General features: G+C 52.0%; 3 protein-coding genes across 7 annotated transcripts in view; 2 read left to right on the forward strand and 1 right to left on the reverse strand.

The window, feature by feature from the left end:
* The first annotated feature begins 6,287 nt into the window (after positions 1-6,287).
* Positions 6,288-10,653, forward strand: LOC116468915 (tubulin alpha-4A chain). 3 transcript variants are annotated; one of them, XM_058438171.1, is made up of 4 exons: positions 6,288-6,720; positions 8,707-8,929; positions 9,224-9,372; positions 9,614-10,653. In XM_058438171.1, the coding sequence occupies exons 1-4, from the start codon at positions 6,691-6,693 to the stop codon at positions 10,583-10,585; spliced, it is 1,374 nt and encodes a 457-aa protein (XP_058294154.1). In that variant the 5' UTR covers positions 6,288-6,690; the 3' UTR covers positions 10,586-10,653. The 3 variants fall into 3 exon arrangements, with proteins under 3 accessions (XP_058294154.1, XP_032610317.1, XP_032610316.1); XM_032754426.2 differs by lacking the exon at positions 6,288-6,720 and adding an exon at positions 6,828-6,845; XM_032754425.2 differs by lacking the exon at positions 6,288-6,720 and adding an exon at positions 6,992-7,078.
* A 563-nt stretch (positions 10,654-11,216) lies between these two features.
* STK16 (serine/threonine kinase 16) lies at positions 11,217-15,444 on the reverse strand. Of its 3 annotated transcripts, none has more exons than XM_032754430.2 (8): positions 15,401-15,444; positions 14,837-15,026; positions 14,046-14,265; positions 13,676-13,809; positions 13,397-13,517; positions 13,175-13,270; positions 12,618-12,739; positions 11,217-12,512 (listed from the first exon to the last, which is right to left on the reverse strand). In XM_032754430.2, exons 2-8 carry the CDS (start codon positions 14,920-14,922, stop codon positions 12,374-12,376), a joined length of 918 nt encoding a protein of 305 aa, XP_032610321.1. In that variant the 5' UTR covers positions 14,923-15,026; positions 15,401-15,444; the 3' UTR covers positions 11,217-12,373. The 3 variants fall into 3 exon arrangements, with proteins under 3 accessions (XP_032610321.1, XP_032610323.1, XP_032610324.1); XM_032754432.2 differs by having other exon boundaries at positions 15,126-15,444; XM_032754433.2 differs by lacking the exon at positions 15,401-15,444 and adding an exon at positions 15,244-15,390 and having other exon boundaries at positions 12,013-12,512.
* A 27-nt stretch (positions 15,445-15,471) lies between these two features.
* Positions 15,472-18,142, forward strand: part of GLB1L (galactosidase beta 1 like) — a 7,991-nt gene continuing 5,320 nt past the window's right edge. Inside the window, exons 1-4 of the mRNA XM_032755156.2 lie at positions 15,472-15,681; positions 17,250-17,379; positions 17,568-17,734; positions 17,964-18,118. Of these exons, the coding sequence (XP_032611047.1) occupies positions 17,308-17,379; positions 17,568-17,734; positions 17,964-18,118 (394 nt within the window). The 5' untranslated portion in view covers positions 15,472-15,681; positions 17,250-17,307. The remainder of the gene's footprint in view (positions 15,682-17,249; positions 17,380-17,567; positions 17,735-17,963; positions 18,119-18,142) is intronic.

Below are 18,142 nucleotides of genomic sequence, written 5' to 3' on the forward strand. Positions count from 1 at the left end.
ATAATAAATGCCCTCATTGTTCAAGCCATGATAAGTTAGGCTTTCCATTATTTGCAGCCAAAAAAATTCTAACTTAAAAGAGGGAGAGGAGAGAGAGAGAGAGAGAGGGAGAGAGAGAGAGAGAGAGAGAGAGAGAGGAAAGTGATCCTAAAATAAAGATTTTATTTATTTTATTTTATTTATTTATTTTTTTTTTTTGAGATGAAGTCTCGCTCTTTCCCCCAGGCTGGAGTGCGATGGTGCGATCTCGGCTCACTGCAACCTCCGCCTCCTGGATTCAAACGATTCTTCTGCCTCAGCCTCCCAAGCAGCTGGGATTACAAGTGCCTGCCACCAAGCCCGGCTAATTTTTATATTTTTAGTAGAGACGGCGTTTCACCATATTGATCAGGCTGGTCTCAAACTCCTGACCTCAGGTGATCCGCCTGCCTTGGCCTCCCAAAGTGCTGGGATTACAGGCATGAGCCACCGTGCCCGGCCAATCTTGAGATTTTAACTCAAACACTTGGAAGGAAGATGATCACTCAGACTGGGACGCCTAGAACAGAAGCAGGTTTGGCAGGGAGTGGGGTGAGGGCAGAAAACAGAGTTCCATGTTGACTGTGTTATGTTTGAGATGTCTAATGGGCTTTCAAGTGGAGATGTCAAGAAGGCAATTAGTCATATGAATCTGAAGTTCAGAGGAGAGGTCAGAAATGGAGATAAAAATTTGAGTCATCAGCATATATATGACATTCATTTCTTTTTATCCTATTCCTTAATTCCTAATATTATTCCTTATTCCTTCACTATTATATGGGAATGTATATACTCTAGTTCTATTCCTTTTTAAATAATTCCAAAAATGTTACAACAACTTTTTATGATGAACATTATTAAAAATATACCTAAAAGTAGAGATAATATAATAAAACCTCATATATTCATTTCCAAGCTTCAACAATTGCTCCTTCAGGGAGAAAAATAAATGAAGGAAATAAGAGAACCTGAGACTGGGCTATAGGGAACACCATTTAAAGTTAAGCTATCAGAGGCCACCAAGAAAGAGGGGCCAGGACAAAAGCTAGAAGCCGGTGCTGTCATCAAAACCAAGAAAAAAGAATTTCAAGAAGGAAAGAAGAATCGACCATGAGAAATACTGCTGTGAGCGGCTAAGAAAGATGAAGATGGAGATGTGTGGCCTCTGGATTTGGCAAGAGGCAGGCCACTAGAGACCTTGGCAAAAGCATCTCAGCGGAGCATGTGAGTCAAGTCTGCAGGGAGAGTATTGAGGGGTGAATTCATGGATATATGATGAATAGGGCTACCCCTTTTGTAAAGGCAGTGCTGTGAGAAGGAGGATGGCTGGGAGATGCTCTAGTCTGGAAAAACTGAAGGATGCACATCATTAAGGCTGTGGCTCTATCTCTCCCAGATAGAGTCAGTGCAAACATTTTAAACTTTGAGTGCCTTGCTGCCCTGCTCCAAGATAAAGGTGAGACCCTGGGAAGGGGTCGGAAAAGATGGAGATGATAATGGGAAAGGAGAAGAGGGAGAGAGACCCAGAGGGAGAGTACACATATAGGTAGGTGGACCGAAAAGTAATTCAACGGGAGAGTGAATTAGAAAAGTAATTCAACGTCTGGTAGCATTTTCTAGATTCTGTACATGTCTGTGAATGTCTAAAAGTTTTTGATCTGGTAAAATGGACCATTACCTGCATACTCACACAGAGTTTATGGCCCTAATTCTGGGGATCTGTATACATTGTATACATCCTGAGGACATACACACACGCGAGCACACACACACACACACACACACACACACAATCAGAAGCAGAATCTGTATTTCACTAACATGCCTTGGGCATTTCTTTTTCTTTTCTTTTTTTTTTTTTTTTAAGACAGAGTCTCACTGTTATTGCCCAGGCTGGAGTGCAGTGGTGCGATCTCAGCTCACTACAACCTCTGCCGCCAAGATTCAAGCGATTCTCCTGCCTCAGCCTCCCGAGTAGCTGGGATTACAGGTGCCTGCCACCATGCCCAGCTAATTTATTTATTTATTTATTTATTTATTTATTTATTTATTTATTTATTATTTTTAGTAGAGACGGGGTTTCACCATGTTGGCCAGGCTGGTCTCAAACTCCTGACCTCATAATCCGCCTGCCTCGGCCTCCCAAAGTGCTGGGATTTACAGGTGGGAGCCACCGCTCCCAGCCATCTTGGGCATTTCTTCCGGCACCCATGTCTTCTCCATTTTGTCAGCTAGAAAGCATGCTCAAGGATTATAAACTCTTAGCTACAGTGTCCAGGGTATCATAAATGTGTAACGTGGGCTGATCATATGAAGTTAAATGACAACAGACACTTGTGTTCTGTGTCAGGGAGACACAGAGAGTGATGAGGACTGTGGCGAACTGGAGGGAGCTTGTTGCCCATCTTAAGATGGTAGCTTCTACACACCTCTATTGTTGTCATATTATTTTCCTACTGTCACTGTAACAAATTGTAATAAAAATCATAGCTTAAAACAACACACATTTGTTATCTGCCAGGGCTGGAGTTCAGAAGTCCAAAATGAGCCAGGTGGGCTGGGCATGGTGAATCATGCCTGTAATCCCAGCACTCAGGGAGGCTGAAGCAGGCAGATCACTTGAGCTCACAAGTTCAAGACCAGCCTGGGCAACATGGTGAAACCCCGTCTCTACTAATAATACAACAACAACAACAAAAAACTAGCCAGGCATGGTGGTGCACACCTGTAGTCCCAACTACTCAGGAGACTGTGGTGGAAGGATGGCTAGAGGCCGGGAGGTGGAGGTTGCAGTGAGCTGAGATTGCGCCACTGCAGTCCAGCCTGGGCGATAGAGCCAGACCTTGTGTCAAACAAAAACAAAAACAAACACAAAACAAAACAAAATGAGGCCAGTTATGGTGGCACATGCCTGTAATCCCAGCACTTTGAGAGGCCGAGGCAGGTGGATTACCTGAGGTCAGGAGTTCGAGACCAGCCTGTCCAACATGGTGAAATCCTGTCTCTACTAAAAATACAAAAATTAGCCAGGCATGCTGCGCACCTGTAATCCCAGCTACTCGGGAAGTTGAGGCAGCAGAATCGCTTGAACTTGGTAGGTGGAGGTTGCATTGCACTGAGAGCTGAGATCACACTACTGCACTCTAGCCTGGGTGACACAGAGAGACTCTGTCTCCAAAAAAAAAAAAAAAAAAAAAAAACACCCAAAATGGGCCAGGTGCAGTGACTCATGCCTGTAATCTCAGCAGTTTGGGAGGCCGAGGCAGGAGGAGAGCTTATGGCTAGGAGCTCTAGACCAGCTTGGGCAACACAGCAAGACCCAATATCTATAAAATATATATATATAGTGTGTGTGTGGATATATATATTTTTTGAGACAGAGTTTCGCTCTCGTTGCCCAGGCTAGAGTGCAATGGCACAATCTTGGCTCACTGCAACTTCTGCCTCCCAGGTTCAAGCGATTCTCCTGCCTCAGCACTGCAATCCAGCCTGGGCAAGAGAGCAAGATCCTGTCTCAAAAAAAAAAAAAAAAAAAAAAAAAGGCTGGGCGCAGTGGCTCACACCTGTAGTCCCAGCATTTTGGGAGGCCGAGGTGGGTGGATCACAAGGTCAGGAGATCAAGACCATCCTGGCTAACACTGTGAAACCCCATCTCTACTAAAAATATAAAATTAGCCAGGCATGGTGGCACATGCCTGTAGTCCCAGCTACTCGGGAGGCTGAGGCAGGAGGATCACTTGAACCTGGGAGTCAGAGCTTGCAGTGAGCCGAGATCGCGCCACTACACTCCAGCCTGGGCAACAGAGTGAGACTCCATCTTAAAAAAAAAAAAAAATGCCAAAATGGGTCTTACAGAACTGAAATCAAGGTGTTGGCCAGATTGCCTGCCTTCCTTCTGGAAATTCTAGGGGAGAATCTATTCCTCGACTTTTCCATCTTCTAGAGGCTGCCCATATTCTTTTACTCATGGCCCCTATCCCTCTTCAGAGCCAACAATCACATCATTCTGACCTCTACTTACTTTTGACCTCTTCTTTATTTTATAATTTTTATTTTTTCGTAGAGACAGGGTCTCACTATGTTGCCCAAGCTGGTCTCAAACTGCTGACCTCAAGTGATCCTCCCACCTCAGCCTCCTAAAGTGTTGGGATTACTGGCATGAGCCACCACACCAGGTCTGACCTCTTCTTCTTTGACTCTGACCCTCCTGCCTCTGTCTTTCACTTATAAGGACCCTTGAAATTACATTGGGCCTACCTGGGATAACCCAGGATCATCTCCCTATCTCAAGATCTTTACCTTAATAACATCTTCAAAGTACTTTGCCATGTAAGGTAACAGTCACGGGTCCTGGAGATTAGGATGTGGACATCTTTATGGGGGAGCATTCTTCTGCCTACCGTCTCTGAAGTGAAACAATTCTTCTGACACACACTTAGCAAATGCTTACCAGGTGTGCTAAGCACTATGGTAGGAGCTAGAAACAAAGATGAATAAGACACAGTCCTTACCTCCAATAGTTTGCTATCTATAATATTAAGATGGACATGTACACAAATAACTATAGCATGATGTGCTATATGCACTAAAATAAATGTCACAGCTACTTACACAGTGCCTTGATGCGAATATGTACATCTCTAAATTCATCTGATACTCACAATCTGAAGTTGTTATCCCGGTTTTGCAAATGAAGAATCTGCACCTGAAGGTCAAAGAGGTTTAGGGTTTTTCCTAAGATAGCTCAAGTCTCTTTTTACATTCATTCTGCTAGGATAGGAGAGCACAAGGAAAAAGAGGTTCGGGGGGGGGGGGTCTGCAACCTACTGCCATGTGTCCTGTAGTCACCACGGCTCCTTTCTTTGTAGGGACCATGACCTTATTTCCCAAAGAAGCCTCATTATACGCCCCTGTCAGTTTTCTTCTTATGAATGAGTCTTGTTCTCCCAATCAGATGGCAAGTCTACTGGGAAGAAAGACCTTGTCATATTTCACTATATTCCTTTCCATGCCTTGCCTATTTTGTTGATAGAGAGTTGCCATCACTAGTTCTTTCATGGTATTATGTTGTGTTGTCAGGTGATGGGGGAGGGTGGAGTGAATCCTTTCCAAGTGATGTAGAGCCAGGAAGACAGGTTTCTTAAGATTTGCAAACCAGCAGCACCTGGGGCACTGCCAGATGACTTTCCCCAGTGAAGGGAGACAATTAGAAAACGCAAGGCAGGCCGGGGTGGTTGCTCAGGCCTGTAATCCCAGAACTTTGGGAGGTTGAGGTGGGTGGATCGCTTGAGCTCAGGAGTTCGAGACAAATCTGGACAATATGGCGAGACCTTGTCTCTACTAAAAATACAAAAAATAAGGCCAGGCGTGGTGGCTCACACCTGTAATCCCAGCACTTTGGGAGGCTGATGGGAGGCTGAAGCAGGCGGATCATCTAAGGTCGGGAGTTGGAGACCAGCCTGACCAACATGGTGAAACCCCGTCTCTACTAAAAATACAAAACTCAGCCAGGCGTGGTGGCGCATGCCTGTAATCCCAGCTACTCCGGAGGCTGAGGCAGGAGAATCACTAGAACCCGCGAGGTGGGTGTTGAGGTAAGCCGAGATCGTGCCATTGCACTCTAGCCTGGGCAACAAGAGCGAAACTCCATCTCAAAAATAAATAAATAAATAAAATAAGCTGGGCATGATGGTGGTGCATGCCTGTGGTCCCAGCTACTGAGGAGGCTGAGGTGGAAGGATGAGGTAGAAGGATGGCCTTGAGCCCGGAGATGGAGGTTGCAATGAGCTGAGATTGCACCACTGCACTCTAGCCTGGGTGACAGAGCAAGACACTGACTCAAAAAAAAAAAAAAAAAAAAAAAGAGAGAGAGAGAGGGAAAGCAGAAGTAGCTTGAAAAGATGGGGTGGGGAGAACGGAATGAAATGTAGAAAGAAGGGCTTCTGAGGAGACCAGGGGCCGAGTGCTGAGACCATTAAGGTGCGGGTTGCAGATCCTGCTCTTGGCTTAGAGACAGAAGAGACCAAGAAAGTCAGAATCATCCAAGATATGACAATCTCGATTTTCTTCTTTTCTCTTCAGAGTCAACAGACATTTTGATAGCTTACAACAATGTTTCCACTATGACATCACCGTCTCCTTTTCACCCACGAAAATGTCAAGGACTCAGTGAGGTTAAGTCACTTGCCCAAGGTCACACAGGGTAGCCTGGAGGAGAATCCAGGTCCTGAGGTCTCCCCGTCAGCGCTCCCGCAGTTCTGGCAGCAGGACAGTGGGCAGGTGCCCACAGCAAGGGCATCATAGTGACTGCGCTGATGACAGGGCCACTGACCCGCGGGCGGCCGGGGAGCCGCGGCAGATTCCGGGGTCGGCCCTGGCCGACAGGTTGCGGGGCTCGACTCTGCGGGATCGCCTAAGGCATCGGCAATCTGGGGCTCAGGCTGTGCAGTTCTGGGTCCTCGGCTGTCCACAGGCGTCGGCGAAAGCCTGCCGCCCCGGCCGGGGACCAGGAAGCGTCAGGCAGCTGGCAAGGGCTCCCCGGGGACGCGCCACAGCCTCACAGCCGGCCCGAGTCTCCTGGGAGGCAGGGCTGGAAGGGCAGGGGTGAAGGCCAGCTGTGGCCCCTCGGGAAGGACCGCCTCGCCTGCTCCCGACCTAAGTCAGAACAGCTGGATGACCGGTGCCTCCGGGACGCAGGTGCAGGTGAGACTCGCCCTGCCACAGCACCCTGCATCTCCGCGGAGGCCCTCGGGAGCCCAGCGTGTCGGCTCAAAACGAGGAAAGAATGGTTAAAGCCCGAGTCGCGACTCTTAATCCCAGCGGGACAGGTGAGGGACCCCCGCGCAGCTTGGGGAGGGTACCCGGCCAGGCTCCGCCCCTCGGGGCCGCTTACCCTCCCGGGAGGCGTGGCCTGCGGGCCGCCCAGCCTCTAGTGGGCGAGCGGAGAACGCGGGCCCCGCCCCCCCGCCTATAAGGGCGGTGCGGCACTGCAGCTAGCGCAGTTCTCACAGAGACCCGTCACCCCGACTCAACGTGAGACGCACCGCCCGGACTCACCATGGTGAGTGCGGCCCCGTTGGGGTCGCGCCCGTCCCCTAATTGCCCCTCTCCTTTGGGGGACACTCCTTCCAGGCATGCTCGGGGACCTCCACCGGGCGTTCCGGGTCTCCAGGAGGTGCGAGGGTTTTGCATCCTTCCTCCCCAACCCCCTCCTGGTGACTTTGGCCGAGCCGTATAGATCACCTTCGGTGGCTGGGGTTGGGGCTTGGGGTGGAGTGCGACTCTTCAGTAACAGAGAGGAACCCTTCTGGCACTCTGCTCCTGCCTTACGAGCATTTGTGTCCCGACTCTGTATGAGAGTCACGCGGGCCCGCGCCCCGTCCTTTCCGCGGGCAAAAGAAGACGCGTTTGGCTGCCCTCTTACATCCCCAGTCCCTGGTCCCCAGCACTGACCGAGCACGTGCTTGGCGCTAGAAGGTGGAAGGGGTCAGGTTACCTGGTGCCGCATCCCCCTTTCTTCTGTGTATGCATTCCAACTATCCACAGAACCACCCCCCCCCGTGACTCAGCACCCCGCTTCTGAGCTGAGAGGGGTGGTGGGAACGGGGTTCGGCCTCCTGAAGCGAGCCGGCCCTCTCCAGCAGGAGCCCGGGTGTGCGGATGGGCAGAGACAGCTGGCGCTGAGCACTGCGCGGGCCGAGGCCAGGTTGGGGGGAGGGGAGAGAGGTGCATGTAGGGGGTGGTATTTATAGCCCAGGAGCGGGGGCCGAAACCCAATCCCCGCTTTGGGCTGGGAAATAACTGTAAAGACTTCAGAGGGAGAGCGGATGTAGGGCTGGGCAGCAGGATGGCGCCCATCCTGCCCGGGACAAGGCGGGTTACCTCTGGGGCCTCACTGCAGGTTCCACTTCCTTTTCTGGGTATTTGGAAACCGTCACCCCGCCATTTCGGTGTGGGAAGAGCGCGCGGGCCCTGCCGCACTTTAGTGCTTTAGGGGTTAATTTCGGGCTGACAGGGACGGAGCCTAAGGCAGTGAGCGCCCAGTACCCTCAAACCTTATTGCTGGCCCCTGCTGTCTGAGCTTACAAGCATTACCGCCGCTATTTCCGCGCGGGCTGACACGGGAGATGAAAGTGGTGAAGACACCCAGGGTGCGGGGGTGGAGGTGGGGAGAGGAGCCAGATGGGATTGATCCCCAGAGCCAGATGGGATTTAAAGGTGAGGGAGGAGGGCATCCTGATGGCGTGTGGTCAGTTGATGCCAGATTGGATGGCTGAGACACCTCTGCAGCTTACAGGAGAGAAAGAGGGAAAGGGTTCTATGAATTCTAGCTGTTCATACTCAAAGCAAAGAATTAATCAGGTGGGGGGGCCTCTAGCTGTAAACCCATACCTCTAGGAAACCTTCTTTTGTCATGTGGAGCCACAGTGCTCACTTGACAGATTCCCCACTGAGAAGTGGGCTAAGAGGTTGGCCTGCACTGCTAGGTGCCTCCAGGTGGGGAGTCCTGTACCTGGGAGCCCAGCCAGGCTGCTAGTCTCTTCTCACCTCTGCCCAGCCCCAAGCCTCCACTCTTGCCAACTGAGTCATCCTAGCTGGTAGATGGACTGGTAGGGTGGAAGAGAGACTTGCAAGGTGAGGACTTGTGGATGTGGGGCTCATGCTGTGTCCCCTCTCTATATCCCTCAGCGTGAATGCATCTCAGTCCACGTGGGGCAGGCAGGTGTCCAGATGGGCAATGCCTGCTGGGAGCTCTATTGCTTGGAACATGGGATTCAGCCTGATGGGCAGATGCCCAGTGACAAGACCATTGGTGGAGGGGACGACTCCTTCACCACCTTCTTCTGTGAAACTGGTGCTGGAAAACACGTACCCCGGGCAGTTTTTGTGGATCTGGAGCCTACAGTCATTGGTGAGAGGAAGTGGGGACAAAATTGAAGGGGGTGGAGCATGACTCAAAGCTTCTCCCTGGAGGGAAAGGGTATTTAGACCAGGCATTCCTGGCCCTGAAAATTCCTAGCCGTATTTGAAGCTGCAGAAGGCAAGCTGATCTGAGACTGGCCTGGGCAGCTGGTCTGGGTTTCTCTCACACTCTGGTATCTCAGGCTGGCAGAAGGATGAGTCCTTCCATGCATCTGGCCGTAGCTACCACCCTGGGGGAGGAAGGTCCCTGCTGAGTATAGCTTTGTGGTTTTTGCCCTTCCAGATGAGATCCGAAATGGCCCATACCGACAGCTCTTCCACCCGGAGCAGCTCATCACTGGGAAAGAGGATGCTGCCAACAACTATGCCCGTGGTCACTATACCATTGGCAAGGAGATCATTGACCCAGTGCTGGATCGGATCCGCAAGCTGGTGAGAATTTGTCTTGGGAGGGAGGGAACTTTTGAGACTGTGCTAATGGTCAGGAGTATTTTTTTTCAGATCCTTTCAGGGGGTCATCTCTAACTGTACATGGTCTCCAGTGTGGTGCTGCTATGGCATCCTCAATATTTGCCCTGACTGCTGATGTATCTTATGCTTTATGGAGCCAGGTGATAGAGTCCCTCAGGCCCCTCCCCTACCTAAACTGTTCTTTCTCGTTCTTGCCTTTCAGTCTGACCAGTGCACAGGACTTCAGGGCTTCCTGGTGTTCCACAGCTTTGGTGGGGGCACTGGCTCTGGCTTCACCTCACTCCTGATGGAGCGGCTCTCTGTTGACTATGGCAAGAAATCCAAGCTGGAATTCTCCATCTACCCAGCTCCCCAGGTGTCTACAGCCGTGGTCGAGCCCTACAACTCTATCCTGACCACCCACACCACCTTGGAGCACTCAGACTGTGCCTTCATGGTGGACAACGAAGCAATCTATGACATCTGCCGCCGCAACCTAGACATCGAGCGCCCAACCTACACCAACCTCAATCGCCTCATTAGCCAAATTGTCTCCTCCATCACAGCTTCTCTGCGCTTTGACGGGGCCCTCAATGTGGACCTGACAGAGTTCCAGACCAACCTGGTGCCCTACCCTCGCATCCACTTCCCCCTGGCCACCTATGCACCAGTCATCTCTGCAGAAAAGGCATACCACGAGCAGCTGTCAGTGGCAGAGATCACCAATGCCTGCTTTGAGCCTGCCAACCAGATGGTGAAGTGTGATCCCCGGCATGGCAAGTACATGGCCTGCTGCCTGCTGTACCGTGGAGATGTGGTGCCCAAGGATGTCAACGCTGCCATTGCCGCCATCAAGACCAAGCGCAGCATTCAGTTTGTGGACTGGTGCCCCACAGGCTTCAAGGTTGGTATCAACTACCAGCCTCCCACTGTGGTGCCTGGGGGTGACCTGGCCAAGGTGCAGCGTGCCGTGTGCATGCTGAGCAACACGACCGCCATCGCCGAGGCCTGGGCCCGCCTGGACCACAAGTTCGACCTGATGTATGCCAAGAGGGCGTTTGTGCATTGGTATGTGGGTGAGGGCATGGAGGAGGGTGAGTTCTCCGAGGCCCGTGAGGATATGGCTGCCCTGGAGAAGGATTACGAGGAGGTGGGCATCGACTCCTATGAGGACGAGGATGAGGGAGAAGAATAAAGCAGCTGCCTGGAGCCTATTCACTATGTTTATTGCCAAATCCTTTCGAAATAAACAGTTTCCTTGCACGGTTTCTTGTCCCCTCTGAGTGCTTGAGCTTCTGCTGCCTTCCCCCTTCATGCTGCTGCTGCTGTTTGCTGTTCATGACCCTTATCCCTTCCATGGCTGAAGGTGAGACCTGCAAAGGGGTTCTTGCCAGGCCCAGGAAGCATAATCCCAGGGACTTTAAATCGAAGTCCTAGGGTTACTCAGTATAGGGAGGAAATGAGGACCAAATCCAGGCACAAACTGTTGAAGGATGAGTCTTCAGCTCCTTTCCAAGTAGGAGTTTAATCCAGTGGTTTCTGTCTTTGAAAGTTAGACTGCTACCCTGTTCTTCCTGCTGCCTCTACCTTTACCAACTCTGGAAGCAAGGCTTGGCCTAGGCTCCTCTGTGCATTATGAGGGTTTGGGAGTGGGGCTGGGCTGGCCCAGAGTTCCTGGGCATGGAGCCACGTCATAAGCTTGGGGGATGGGAAGGAACACAGGCAATCTCCTAGAGTTGTTTGTGCCACTGCACCTCTGAGCAGCTTTGCATAGCTTCCTGTCTTGCTGCTTTGCTGGAGCTGGGGCTGTGCCATTAAAAGTCAGGTCATCTCCCCTCTGTTTGTGATTTCTTTCTGGCCTCAGCCTCCGTGCTAGCTGGTGGGAGACTCCTGCTAGGGCCCTGGGGAAAGCTTCAACTTCGCTAACAGGAGCCCCAGGCCCCATGCTGATGTCATACTGTGGGGTGGACATGGTTGGGGGGAGGAGGCTTGGATCGCCTAAGAGCAGGAGATGCCAACCCTGCCCTTGCCTTTCCTCCCTGGTGATTCAGGGAACAGAGCCCTTCCCTAGGGAACAGGTTTGAAGCCCAGCTAAGACAGGGCCCTTGTTTACTCAGAGTAGGCAGGAAGTGGCAGCTGGATACTGCCACACCACATTGCCTCATTAATCATTAACCATGTATGAGCTTGAACAATCAGGGAGACATAGGCCAAAACAGCTGCCGCTGCCACCTCCACTCCCCTCGCCCCTAGGCTGAGGATGGGAGACCTGTAATCTACCTGTCTTAAAGCTTCCTCAGGTGTCTCCACCCAGAGGCCTTTGCCTAGCAAACCGGCTGGGCAGCTTTGACTAAGCTACTCCCCAGGAGTGAAGGAAGGAAAAAACTAGTCGAGTGCTTTTAGGGGGCCCTAGTTCTTGACACAGGCAGATGCCAGCTTGAGCCCAAGCAGCTCTAAGTTTTGATCTAAGACAAGCTAGAACTGTCCACTGCTAACCAACCTCCTGTGGAATGAAGTCACACCATTGCTGACTCTTCACCATTCCTCCTTCTTCCCAGGCGGTTCGCCTGGAAATGGCAACCAGACTTTGGGCCCCTTGTACCTCTTCTCTCACTCCAGGAACACTGAGACTAAGATCCACACCAACCTGCTTCCACTTTATTCTTGTTTATACATTCTCCTACTCCCAGATTTGGAGTCAGAACACTATGTGAGCTCAAAAGTCCTGCTCAGAGCCATGTTCCATATCCCACCAGTTTCCCTTTTCCCAACCCCCACCCACCCCCACTCAGTAAGTCCCCTTGCCCAGGTTTTGCTCTTGGAGGGAAGAAAGCAGAACAGCAGATGCAGGACTGAGATGATTGTCCTGACCCCGCTACCCTCAAGTGTAAGAGAAGTCCTGGATGGAATGGGTGGAGATTCCAATGACGATGGGAACCTCTTTCCAAGGCACAAGCGGCCATCTTCTCAACATGCTGCTTTTTCAGATTTGGGTAGTATGCTGGCCAGGAGCTGGGGGCTGCAGCGCCTCCAGCTGACTGAGGAGGAGAGGAATGTGAGGACGCTGATGCGGGTCCACGGTCATCATCGAGTTCAGGAGCTGCCGCAATGCTGAAGAATGCCTGCGGAGGGAGGAGCACAGGGTGACTGGATGACACCTATCTGTCAACTCAGCTAATACCCGGGGGAGTCTAAAACACTTGATACCCCATTCATTGCTCACTCACCTGGGGCTCTGTGGGATGCTGAGTTGGTTCTGCACAGCAAGGGCCACGCTGTCACCCTTTTGGAACACCATGTCATAAGGGCCTTCCCCAAACATCATGGCATATAGCACGCAGCCTAGGGACTGAGTATAACTTGGTTAGTCCCTAGAAAGGGACCAATGGAGGTGACATCTCTCCCTTTACTTCTGTGGTAAAAGGAGACTATATAAGCTAAAAAGAATAGGCTGACCTCAGCCACATGGCACCACCAGGGCCCAGAGAAACTGCCAGTCAGCTGGAGACCTCCACAGCCCCTGCTTAGCTTAGCCCCTGCTTAGCCAGTGCCTTCAGTACTGACACTGAGCTGTACTCACCTTGTTCAGGGGCATGGATTATACCACATCCGGTGCAACTGGGTACAGTATCAGTGACATTTCCCAGGAAGGAAGTTGAAGTGGATGGGGACATATTGTGGTTCCTGGGGCCCCATGTAACAGAAACCAACGACCTACTCTACTCCACAGTGGGTAAAGAGCCACAGCCCTCCCTACCCAGATACCCATCCACATGCTCCTCACCCAGACATCAGTCCGCTCATCGATGACACAGTGACTCTGCACAGAGAAGAGCTCTGGGGCTCTGTAGGAGATGGTGCACCGCTGGGCTGCCCAGTCCTGGAACAGTGATCCCAGAGCTCAAAAGTGGGGCACAGGTCATGGTCATGTGACCAAACTGGGATATGCACCAGAAGGGGTGGGAATGGGGAACAGGTGAGAAAAGGAACCTGGAGACTCTTTTACCTGCAGGGTCAGAGCCTGGCGGGAGCCCTCCACATGGATGCATGCTTGATTCATGGAACCCAAGTCCATTAAAACTGGCTGCCCCTCATCTCCGAGCAATATATTGGTGGGCTTCAAGTCCCTGTAGAGAAGTAGAAGTGACCTATGAGCATCTCTGGACAGGAAGCCTGGAATCCCAGCAAGCAAAAGGCTGTTTCTTGGGAGAACAGAGACCTCCCATTTCTCTTGGTGAGGCTCTTCCTCTGGGCCCCAGCAAGCACACAGGGTCCTCCCACTGACCTGTGGGCATAACCCTTGGCATGAATGGCCTCAAGGCCTCTGCAGATCCCCAGCAGCAGCCAAAGGATTTGATCCTCGGTCAGGAAGTTGCCTTTGTCCTTCAGCCTTTCTATCTCATTCCACAGCGTACCTCTCTGCAACACAAGTTTCCCTACAGTTGGAGATGTTTTTGGAGCCTCTGCTCCTTCGGCCTGATCCCTTCCCTATGCCAAAGCCTATCAGCCCTTTCATGATACACACCTCGAACTGAAAATCTGAAGTGGCCAAACCCAGGACACGGTCCCCGCTTCCTAACATGCTGGACTGCTCACACAGCCCTTGAGTAGGTGGCTCTGTTGCAACCCCCTCCATAACCAGGAGTCTTTCTGACCTTGAAGAACGGTAGCAGCAGCCAGGCCTCATGCTTAGCACCCCGTTCCCTCAGACAGTAAGCCACCAGGCGAAGGATGTTGGGGTGATTGAAGAGGCGATGCATGTCGGCTTCTCGCTGGGCCTCCTCCCGGTCCTGCTGCTCGTGACACAGGATTCGCTTCAGGGCGTAGAAGTGTCCATCATGTAACCCTTCCACTAGGTCCACATAGCTGAACCCGCTGTGGGCCAAAGGGGTCAACGAAGGGCCATGGTCATCTCCCACATGGCTTGGACCTAGAGAAATTTCCTGGTGGGGAGTGGGGTGTCCTTCCTATTTAGCAGAAACCTTCCCAAGATGTGGCTCTAAGAGAAATCTGAAGAATATTACACTGTGAGCTCCTCAGGAGCAGAGATATAGAAATCTTTGAGGTCCTATGGTCATAATAGAGACCTCTGCACTTGACAGATGCTAAATAAATAATAGCCAACACTTATCAAGTACTTGTGAACCAGGCATTGGGTGAGACATTTGATACACATTATCTCATTTAATCCTCACAACTCCATCAGTGAGGGATGATAATCATCTCCATTAAGCAGATGAAAAAAACATGGTTTATCAAGGTCACACGAGGTGGATTTAGCAGGCCTGGCTCCAGAATCCACCTTCTTGATACTGTGTAGCTAGGCTCTGTCAGGTGAGAGAGGACACGGACAGGGATAAAACTCTTGTGCCCCAAGCATCTGCACACCGCTGTCCTTCAATGACCATAACCTTGAGGACTAGTTAACTGACTTCCAAACACTCACCCCTCCCCCAGTTTCTGGATGAAGAGGTAGCGCTTATTGTCAATGGTGACAGTTCCCCGAGAGCAGACACACAGCGCGTGGCCCATAATGTCTCAGTCATCCTCTTCAAGGACGGTCTGAGGCTACCGAAGAGCTCGTCCAGGGTGAGTGGCCTCTTCCAGGAGATGCGCTGGGGGCCCAGCGGATCATGCTGGAAAGGAAACAACGGCAGGGTCACAGGTCCGGCACAATCCAGACGACCCATGAAGTACCAATGCGCAGAGCTCAGGCCCACGTCTCTGGAACCTACACTATTGTGTAGAGAAAACGGGCCCTGCTCCGTCGCCAGCTTCAAGGGTGGGGTCAGGGGCCTTACGGCCTCAGGACACACAGCGGCTACCGGGCCACTTCCTCCAACCCCAGCCCACCTTTGGGCAGCCCCCGCTCCCACGCCCGTCGCGCCGCAAAGGCAGAGCACAGCGTAGTTTCAGAGGACGTGCGAGGCTCAGGCCCACTCCTGGCAGGGCCCACCCCTGGTCTAGAAGCCTAGAGCCCGGGATGGGCCAGCTGCACTCCCCGACTGACCTGGCTCGGGCCAGAGCGAAGCGCCACCGACCGGAAGCAGTGCTGACATCATCCGTCCGCGCCGGCGTAACGGCCCCCGGTATCTTAGCAACCACTGGGCATCCGGAGGATGTGGGGGCGCGGAGCTGAGAGGCCCGGGGCGAGCTAGGTCTAGGGGTGGACGGGTCCCAGGACCCTGATGAGGGTTCTCTACTTGGCCTTCGGTGCGGTCAAGACGCAGGCACCTCCGCCAAAGGGGAGCAAAGCCGGGCTCCCAGGACCTCCATCTCCCAATGTTGGAGGTAGGAGGCTTCATACCTCTGGCGCTCTGGGGCAGAAAGCGGCCAACTACACTGCAGCCTGGAGGGAGATCCAGGGAGGGGCGGGTCTGGTGGCCTGGTCTCCTGATCCCGTGCAACCTTCTGGGCTCTGGCCTGTATCCCACTACCCCTAGTCTCAGTGGTTAAGAGCTCAGGCTTGTGAACCAGACTTCCAGTTTCTAAACTGAGTGTTAATAGCATGCTAGCTGTGTAACCTCGGGCAAGTTACTTAACCTCTCGGATCCTTACTTTTGGTAGCTGTAAAATAGGTATAATAGTACCTAAGGTTAAGTAGCTTAACTGTGAGGCCAGACTGACTAGTTCAAATGCCAGCTCTGTTAACGTAGTTGTGTGACCTTGGACAGGCTACTTAATGTTTCCGTCCTTTCCTCTCCTCCTCTGTAAAATGGAAATGATAATTATCTACCTCATGGAGTTGAAGATTAAATGAGATACAGTGTTTAATACAATATCTGACACATAGCCTTCAGTACGTGTCAATAAACAGTAATTATTATTACCCTGATGTTCACATCCCATTCTTGAGACTGTAAAGGCAAAAGGAACGGAAATTCACAAATTTCCAAGCCTTGGCACAAAGCAGTTGTCCTTAACATCTGTTGCCGAGGCAGGCAGGGGTAAGCTGGAGAGGGGTGCACTTCCAAAGAAGGTGGAATGGCCAGGAGGGAATGGCTGTTTTGCTGAAACAGGGCTCTCCAGGAAAGAGGTCCTTCTTGTGACCTGGTTCCTCCCTTCCACACCCCGGATCACCCTGAAGATTTTCCAGTGGTTTTCCTTAGTTCTGAACCTGTTTTAGCCCTTTGGTTCTGACATTCATTCATCCAGATTTAACCTACTATATACCGGGCCCTGTGCTAGAGGCTAAGAATTTGAGATGAACAGGACACTCCCTGTCCTAAGGGAGCCCAGTCAAGTAAAGCCATGCTTCTCAATTTTGAAGGTGCCTAGGATCACCTGGGAATCTCGTTAAAGTACAAATTCTGATTCTATAGGTCTGAGGTAGGATCTGAGATTATGCATTTCTTTTTTTGTTTGTTTGTTTGAGACGGAGTCTCGCGCTGTTGCCCAGGCTGGAGTGCAGTGGCAGGATCTCGGTTCACTGCAACCTCTGCCTTCCGGGTTCAAGCAATTCTCCTGCCTCAGCCCCCACCCCACCCTCGGAGTAGCTGGGAATACAGGCGCGTGCCACCAGGCCCGGCTAATTTTTGTATTTTTAGTAGAGACAGGGTTTCGCCCTGTTGGCCAAGCTGGTCTTGAACTCCTGACCTCAAGTGATCCACCCGCCTCGGCCTCCCAAAGTGTTGGGATTACAGGCGTGAGCCATCGTGCCCAGCCAGATAATCCATTTCTAACAAGTTCCCAGGTGACGTTGATGAAGCTGGTTCGTGAACTGCACTTTAACATGATGTAGAGGACTTTACAAACTAGTAGAGTAAGGGGTTGGCTGCAGGCTGGAGAGGAAGTCCAGGCTAAACGCCTGGCAACTTGAGGTGGTTTCCGCCCTCTTGCTCGCTGAGGTTCCCTCCCAGGAATCCGACACGTGACGGTCTGTCCGCCGTCTCAGACTAGAGGAGCGCTGTAAGCGCCATGGCTCCCAAGAAGCCGTCCTGCCTTCGTTCCTTGCTGCTGCCGCTCAGCCTGACGCTACTGCTGCCCCAGGTAAGATGAGACGGTGAACCAGCCGGCCGGGTGCGGTGACGCGGGATCAGATCCAGCGGATGAGAGAAAGTCCAAAGTAACAACCAAACAACCCGCAGGGCTAGTTCCATCTCCTCCGCTCTTGGCAGGCGCTGACCCTAGACGCTCCCTCCAGGCATCTGCTGAGCAGCGTCTCTTTCTCTTTGTAGGCAGACACTCGGTCGTTCGTAGTGGATAGGGATCATGACCGGTTTCTCCTAGACGGGGCCCCGTTCCGCTATGTGTCTGGCAGCCTGCACTACTTTCGGGTACCACGGGTGCTTTGGGCCGACCGGCTTTTGAAGATGCGATGGAGCGGCCTCAACGCCGTGCAGTTGTAAGAAGTGCTTGCAAGAGCCGCGGAGGGATGGGATCTACTCTTTCTACCACCCCCTTATAAAGGAGGTCGGGACAGGAAGACTGCCAGGACTCCTAGGCCAAGGGTGGGAAAGGGCAGGCCAGGACCTCCTTCCAACCGCTTCCTGGAGATTCCCTGCAAGGCCTGAGCCGTTAGGCCTCCCTGGCGTCTCTCCACCTTGGGCCCTATTAACCTCTTCCTTTCTCAGTTATGTGCCCTGGAACTACCACGAGCCACAGCCTGGGGTCTATAACTTTAATGGCAGCCGGGACCTCATTGCCTTTCTGAATGAGGCAGCTCTAGCGAACCTGTTGGTCATACTGAGACCAGGACCTTACATCTGTGCAGAGTGGGAGATGGTGAGTTAGCTGGAGAAGGGATAGAACC

Source organism: Hylobates moloch, unplaced genomic scaffold (genome assembly GCF_009828535.3).
Source record: "Hylobates moloch isolate HMO894 unplaced genomic scaffold, HMol_V3 SCAFFOLD_1, whole genome shotgun sequence".
Taxonomy (NCBI): domain Eukaryota; kingdom Metazoa; phylum Chordata; class Mammalia; order Primates; family Hylobatidae; genus Hylobates; species Hylobates moloch.

Bases quoted from the DNA above. Each gene is read 5' to 3' on its own strand.
- LOC116468915 (XM_058438171.1), top strand. From the start codon at position 6,691: ATGACCGGTGCCTCCGGGACGCAGGTGCAG. The intron at 6,721-8,706 runs GTGAGACTCGCC...TATATCCCTCAG, and splicing joins CCTCCGGGACGCAGGTGCAG to CGTGAATGCATCTCAGTCCA. The intron at 9,373-9,613 runs GTGAGAATTTGT...CTTGCCTTTCAG, and splicing joins TGGATCGGATCCGCAAGCTG to TCTGACCAGTGCACAGGACT.
- STK16 (XM_032754430.2), bottom strand. From the start codon at position 14,922: ATGGGCCACGCGCTGTGTGTCTGCTCTCGGGGAACTGTCACCATTGAC. The intron at 12,740-13,174 runs GTGAGGAGCATG...AGTTATACTCAG, and splicing joins ATGAGCGGACTGATGTCTGG to TCCCTAGGCTGCGTGCTATA. The intron at 12,513-12,617 runs GTGAGTGAGCAA...CTCCCTCCGCAG, and splicing joins AGCATCCCACAGAGCCCCAG to GCATTCTTCAGCATTGCGGC.